Source organism: Montipora foliosa, chromosome 9 (assembly GCF_036669935.1).
Source record: "Montipora foliosa isolate CH-2021 chromosome 9, ASM3666993v2, whole genome shotgun sequence".
Classification (NCBI taxonomy): Eukaryota; Metazoa; Cnidaria; class Anthozoa; order Scleractinia; family Acroporidae; genus Montipora; species Montipora foliosa.
This window is the reverse complement of record NC_090877.1, coordinates 42,396,443-42,403,942: the sequence shown is the minus strand read 5'-3', so window position 1 is coordinate 42,403,942 and position 7,500 is coordinate 42,396,443. Positions and strand designations below refer to the sequence as shown.

General features: G+C 38.6%; 2 protein-coding genes and 1 non-coding gene across 3 annotated transcripts; 2 read left to right on the top strand and 1 right to left on the bottom strand.

Annotated features, from left to right (window-relative positions):
- Positions 1-477: 477 nt before the first annotated feature.
- Positions 478-1,914, top strand: LOC137971852 (uncharacterized). The gene is made up of 2 exons (XM_068818600.1): positions 478-1,141; positions 1,502-1,914. Exons 1-2 carry the CDS (start codon positions 478-480, stop codon positions 1,912-1,914), a joined length of 1,077 nt encoding a protein of 358 aa, XP_068674701.1.
- A 204-nt stretch (positions 1,915-2,118) lies between these two features.
- On the bottom strand, positions 2,119-2,811 carry LOC137971851 (uncharacterized). The gene has a single exon (XM_068818599.1). The coding sequence runs from the start codon at positions 2,809-2,811 to the stop codon at positions 2,119-2,121; it is 693 nt and encodes a 230-aa protein (XP_068674700.1).
- A 1,939-nt stretch (positions 2,812-4,750) lies between these two features.
- Positions 4,751-4,823, top strand: Trnas-uga (transfer RNA serine (anticodon UGA)). Its single transcript has one exon. It is a non-coding gene; the product is annotated as a tRNA-Ser (tRNA).
- Positions 4,824-7,500: the final 2,677 nt, after the last annotated feature.

Sequence of the window (7,500 nt, the reverse complement as noted above, 5' to 3'; positions counted from 1 at the left end):
CCAGTCTAATTTACAGACAAATTAAGATACGTGGGAAAGACCCGGTTTTCATAAGATCAGCTATATATATATATATCAAAATCAATGAAAAACGAAAGTCTTCCTTTTCTTTGCTTTTGCGCTACGCGTTTCACCGCTGTTGCGGCTCTTCAGGCTTAGCACTGAGTGTGTTTATTAACTTATTACGTCACAGATGTAATTCTAATTACAATTATAATGGCTTTACCTTATATAGGAGAAACGGGTGATGTCCTCAGAAATAGAGTGACAGTGCATAAACAACAAATTATAGACCCGCACACACGTATGCTGGGAGTCAGCAAGCATATTAGAGACCTTAAGATTTGAGAACGGCGTCTCTCCTAGGACGTCACGGCATATAAAGGCCTGGGGCGAGAACGCGGTCCTTTGCGCGGGAACTTCAGACTTAAGAAAAGATAAACAAGACGGGAACTTTCTCTAGCGCCTTGGTCGAGAATGGCGTCCTTCAGGAAAGCGCGGGACGAACTTCTTGTAAGTTTCTGCGAGGAAATAATCAATGAGGATGAGTTTCTCATGTTGTATGATGCTAGCAAATCGAAAAATCCAGAGTATCCTTTTTGGAATTATGAAAGATTCACGTTGCAAGGTAAAAGTGAGGCCGAGTGTAAGACAGATTTACGTTTCGAAAAATACGACATTCCTCTCTTGGTTAATGTTCTTGGCTTACCTGACGAAATAAAGTGTAAACAAGGAACAATCTGTGACAGTACTGAAGGATTATGCATCGTTCTCAAAAGGCTGGCATACCCTTGCCGCTACAGCGACCTCATAAGCACTTTCGGCAGACCTGTCCCTGAAATCTCCATGATAAGTAATACAGTCATTGATTTTATATTTGAGCATCATGGTCGTCGGATATCAGAGTGGAATCACACTATTTTAAATCCCCATGCATTACAGACATATGCTGACGCTGTTTCAAATAAAGGTGCGGCCCTCGACAATTGTTTCGGCTTTGTGGACGGTACAGTTCGTCTAATCTGTCGCCCAAACACCAATCAAAGAATTGTTTACAATGGGCACAAGAGGGTGCATGCCCTGAAATTTGAATCAACCGCCATTCCAAATGGACTAATTGCCAATCTTTACGGTCCTGTTGGTAAGTGTGTTTAATTATAGCTGTATCTTTCAATTTTATTTATATTTATGAACAATCAGAAGCTTTAGCAGTGGGCTCTACTGTTATAACACTGCAGGAATTTGAACACAAGAAAACCTACTGGAGACCTGGGTCACAGTACCTCTTTTACATACTTCTCATATGTTGTCATATACAATCAGTGAACAGTAAAATACCAAACATGTGAGGACCACAATGAAACAGGCAGGAACCCTATAACATAGGGTCATGTTTTGTAGCCAAACAGTACAACAGTAAAGATAAAAAGAATGGCAGCTTTTATCAACAATTATTAATGATTTTCACCCCCCTAATTCTACAAACCTTTACTATTTCCAGAGGGCAGAAAGCATGATGCGGGAATGCTACGAGACTCAGGACTGTACCATGATCTCCAAAGATTTGCTTTCTCCCCAACTGGGCAGCCTTTGTGTATATATGGAGACCCAGCCTATCCTCTTCGCGTACACCCCCAATCTCCATTTCGGAATGGCATCCTGACTCCCCCAATGCAGCAGTTTAACAGTTCCATGAGCCCAGTGAGAAGCTCAGTGGAATGGCTGTTTGGGGACATAATTAATTATTTTTGCTTTCTCAATTTTAAGAAAAACTTAAAAATAGGGCTCAGCCAAATAGGTAAAATGTACATTGTTTGTGCCCTTTTAAGGAATGCCCTTACATGCCTTTATGGTAATACCACTTCCCAGTATTTTGATTTGGACCCACCCCTGTTGCAAGAATACTTTGCTTGATTTAATTATTGATGTAATATGACAAAACTTTATTTAATCAACACAACTTCAGTAAAGAACGAAATGGTTGTTCAAGTTTGATAAACCTCCATTAAAAGGAGTTTTTCTTAACAATACAATGAATTAATATATAAAAAAAGCTGTAACAAATAAGATGATGGTATAATGTGGTAAACAATGGAAAATACTCCTGAGTGCAGGGATCTAACTTTTTTGGCTCATAAGTTTGTCAACAACAGCCATGAGGATCTGAGATTGTTGCTGCTGCTGGTGGTGCATTAGCTCCATCATAGATTTCTGTTGATCAAGATAAGAAGCCAGCTTCTTCTCCTCCAATTCTTGCAGCTTTCGTCGTATTGCTAACTCTTCTTCTCCCAATGCCTTCTCGCTTTCAGCTTTCTCACGCAGAAATGAGATTGTCTCATTGCCACTCCTTCTCTTTTTCTTCATATGGTTTTCCTGTTCTCCTTCCTCAACTGCTCTCTTCTGGGTTTCTCCTAACTTCTCCATTGCCTTTTTTCTTATACTTTCAGCTTTCTGTTTATCAGTGTCCTCTTTCTCTTTAATCACTGCTTCATCAATCTCCTGGGAGGTGGAAGCGACTTCCTCCATTTCAATAATATCAGCCAGTGCTTGGTCCAATTCTGTAGGTTCAGGTGACACTGCAGTTGACCTTTCTTCAGCATTCATCTTCTTCCTGTACCTCTTAATTAATATGTTGAGGTGATCCCGAACTGATCTTTTTGTTACAAAAAAACGCACACCACTTGTGCCATTCAGGTTGGTGCTAATTTCCTCCCACAGTTTTCCTCGTTCATTCGAATTTCTTTTTGCAGAGAATGGATTCACTGAGAGAACTTTCCTGCACAGCAGAATGTCATGCTCTTTGGTCCACATCTGGACCCCTGGAAAACCTGGCACTCTATTAAAAGAAAAGCAAATATTACTACAATAACCTACATTTCAAGCTATATATCTTCAGAGTTAACGCAACTGAATTGAACAGCATTAGTTGCTGAGATTTTTATGCTTGATTTGCTCTAATATAACCCAAGCAAATTAAAATTCAACAACCACTTCATATATATATATATATATATATATATATATATATATATATATATATAATTCATGGCACAACAATGGGCCCAAAGAACGCATGCAGCTATGCTGATTTAGCCATGGGCGAATTAGATTACAAAGCAGAATTTTGCGGCCCCCTAAAACCGGCTTTATGGTGGAGATATCGGGATGACATTTTTGATCTCTGGCAGCAAGGACCCTCGGCCCTAGAAAACTTCACAGGATTCCTCAACTCTCTTAACCCTACCATCAAATTTGAATTAGTTTCTTCTGATAGCTACCTTAATATGCTAGACGTCACATTGTATCTAATTGACAGCTTCATTAGAACAGACATTTAGTACTCTAAACCTATGGACAGTCATCTGTACTTACCACCCACTAGCGCTCACCCCAAACATGTATTCAAAGCGAATCCATACGGAGTGGCCTTGAGATTACGTAGGAATTGCTCAAATCAGAATTTTTTAGACAGGAGAATGCTGGAATATGAAAGGTACCTTGTTAATCAAGGCTACCCCAAAACACTCGTAAAGAAGCAATTCCTTAAAGCCTCAGCCATTCCTAGAGTTGATCTGCTTTTGCCCCGAACCAGGGAGAACAGAAAACTGTTTCCGTTAGTGATGACCTTCAATCCTCACCAACCTAACATAGACTACGTCATTAGGAAGCGTTTGCACTTGTTACAATCTAATCCCAAATTAAGAGAATTTTTTTCATCTAATTCAATTATTCCCTCGTTTCGTGGAACTAAAAACTTGAAAGAAATTTTGGCGCCATCGAAATACAGAACAAGAGTAGAACAAGAAACCAATGAAACAGGTGGTTGCATTAAATGCAAACGTAGTAGATGTGATCTTTGCAAAAACGTTTTGATAGAATCAAATTTTTTTTCAGAGTTTCCAAACCAATAGAACATACTTTATCAAACCAAGACTGTCGTGTGATTCTAAAAATGTAATTTATCTTGCCTCCTGTAACAAATGTCGGTTGCAATATGTTGCTTCAACGGCAACACAATCCAAAGTTAGATTCCGCAACCATAAATCATCAATGGTAACGAACAAGAAAACCTGTGAGGTAGTCCGCATGCTTTAAGCGACTTTTTTTTGCAGTGTATCGCTCAGGTGTTTGCTACCAATTCCACTGAGATTTTGGATAAACTTTTGATCATGAAGGAAGCGTACTGGAGTGCGCAACTTTTCTTATTAGTACTTTTGGCCTTAACAAAAGGCAAAAATTCCACTCCAGGAACAGAATCCTGAGGATGATACGTTGTTGGCTCAAGCGATTTACTTAACTGTCTATATATAGAGAGTCAGTTAAGTAGATCCCTTGTAACTTTGTCTGTATATATATATAAATATAAAATTATTTTTTTTTTGAATTAACAAGGCTGGAAATCCAACGATGTAGTCCCAAGCTAGTAGGATCCGAAGGATACACAACGCTTTGCTAGAAATATTAAGTTATTTGAGTGTACAAATAGCGACAGCGAACTACTAACAGATCCATTGCGTTGTGTATCCTTCGTTGTGTATCCTTGCGTTGTGTATCCTTCAGATCTTACTAGCTTGGGACTACATCGTTGGATTTCCAGCCTTGTTAATTCAAAAATATAATTTGTTATGAGCTGGTAGCCTGTGAATCATCCTCGGATGATCCGATGTATGTTCTGTTCCTGAATGTTAAACGCCGGGGAACCCCGTGGCTAAACAATCACCTCACCAATTGCTCTGTTTCCAGCAGGGTTGTCGTGATGGTGCAGTGGTTAGCACACCCGACTTGAAATCAGGGGGGTGCGGGTTCGATTCCCACTCACGGCAAAATGTTTTTCATTCAATGGATCTGCTAGTAGTTCGCTGTCGCTATTTGTACACTCAAATCACTATATATATATATATATATATATGTAAATTCCAATATAACTCTCAGAGAGTGCTATATTGGTTATATATATAGAGAGAAGAGTGGACTACTTTTTCATTTCAGATCTACAAGCTTGTTTCGTAGGAGCATAACGCTCCCACTCTTCGGGATCTTATAATTATATTTACAGAAACGCAGTATTTATGCATTCGATTTTTCACACTTGCTTGCACAGTGTTTAGTTCTTAATTACACGTTATTTAGTAAAAACGTACTTGCTTGCCGGCAGCTGCTTACTAACTCTGACCTTTTGTTAAGTGTGGCGTGCTCCGGGTGGCAAATTATGTAATATTTCTCAAGTGTGCATAAGTTACATCTTTTAGTGGTGTTACAATACGCACGCGCTCTGCCTAGAATTTTTCAAGTGATCTTATACTCTGTTTTTGCTTTCTTTAAGCGTCATACATATTTGCTTAGCTCAATTTGATTACTCTATTTTTCAGTCCTAAAAAATTGCTTATTGTTGGCGAACCTTGCCTTAAAGTCCGTGTCCGTATGCCCGACATAGTACTCAGTCCCCTTGCTAGATGTGACAGAGGCGTGGTACACAATGCCCTTTGCGAGACACTGGTTGTCGAGTGGGCACTCCTCCTTTTTCCTGCAGTTTGCATAGCCTTTCTTCGCGTGTTTCTGCTCCTGATTGTAGTAGTAGGCGCTTATGTTTTGAATCTATTACGATTTTCTGGCGGGAAGTCACATCATTTTTTGAATCTATTAAGGGGGGTGGCTCTTAACTACCAAACCGTTGCTATGGACTCCTTCAAATAGTCATTTCTCGAATTCCTTTCACTCTACAGTTATCCTTTTTTGCCAAGTGTGTTCTATTTAAAATTCTTTTGTCCGCTTCAACTCACAACCATATTTAGTAAAAATAGTTTACTTCATAGAAAGTGCGGCGTACGGGGTTTTATGCACGAGTTGTTTGTGTCAAAAACCCGAACGAGCGAGGAACGAGCGAGTGAGGGTTTTTGACACAAACAACGAGTGAATAAAACCCCGTACAAAGCACTTTCTATGTCGTAAACTCTTTATTACACATAACATGAGAATTTTCATTAAAATAGTTTTCTGAACGCGAATTAGAAACAAAAACTCACTAACAATAGAACCAAATGCAAATTTAATTTAATTCAATAACAAAGTACGATTTGCACGATTTGCACGATTTGCACGAGATGCACGAGTGATTGGCATGGAAACGCCTTTACGCTATCGCTGATTGGTTATACTTTCACATGTGAAATAGCTGTACGCCATTCTGATTGGCTGTATAGGTCTTTTTCACATGTGAAAATAAAGCGTATAGATTTGTACAAATGAGCTTTATGGAATAAAATTCTCATGTTATGTGTAATAAATCAGGTAACCAAAACAGTAAATGCCTAAAAACTCATCGAAAACTCTTTTCTTCACAAATTTCCAACGCAACAGTATGAGAACATTCTAACACAAAATCTGTAGCATGGGTTTTAAAAGAAATCATCATGTCGTAAGGCCCTCGTTTGATACACTTTTCAAAATATCAGCTTCTTTTTTTGTCCAAATAGAAATTCCATGCTATAGTTTACGAAAAATGATGCGACGGTTCCCATCCGGTGAAAAAACCGCCGCTTACTTTCGTTTCCTGAGAGCTTTTACATGTTTTTCACTGAAATTCACGGCAGAGGACTCGGACTAGATGCGCATGCGCCTTCTGATTAAAGTGACGTCGGATTTCCAATGAAAAAGTTACTTCAAAGAACCATCCAAGCAACCTTTTTGTAGGGCTCTTGACTAAAGAGCTTCCTCAGCATCCATTCCCTTTCTGTAGCTAGTTAAGTAACACCCCCCTTAACGTAAAAAGCGTAATAGAATAAGCAGCTGCCGTCATGCAAGTAAGTTTTTACTAAATAACGTGTAATTAAGAACTAAACACTGTGCAAGCAAGTGTGAAAAATCGAACGCATAAATACTGCATTTATGTAAATAGAATTATAAGATCCCGATATATAAAGAGTGTACTGAGGTGTTTATGGAAATAATTATGCAAAATTAATAGTCCTTAGTGTGTACAGTTTACAGTGATCAAACAGATCAAACAGATCAAACACATCTGAGCTGACAGCAGTAAACAAACAAGCCTTGCGAACAATAACCATTAACAACAATTTTAATCAACAACGAAAACTGAAATTACATGCACAGTAATCTCTCACAACATTTTCCGTTTGACTGACAATCTTTACTCCCTCGCTCTTCAGTTGAGAACAACAAAAAGTCAACCTAAAGCGCGGTAAATTCGCTTACTCGATTGCAACTGTACTTGACAGTCAAACAAAGCAGCTCCCAACTGGACATACATTTCGTACAAAAAGCCTATAAATGTGATTGTTGAAATATGAGAATAATCAGAATCTCTGTCAACACAGAATTTCAAACGTTTTCAGGCTTTCTTCGTTTTTTTTTTTGGCTAGTTTTAAAAAATATGTTAGTTGAAAGCTAACCGTTGTAAATAAGAGTTTTTTTTCTCGCTCTATTTCTCTCAGCTTTACGTTGATTTTCATTGAAATTTTCTCTTCTTCTCCTTCCTCGGCT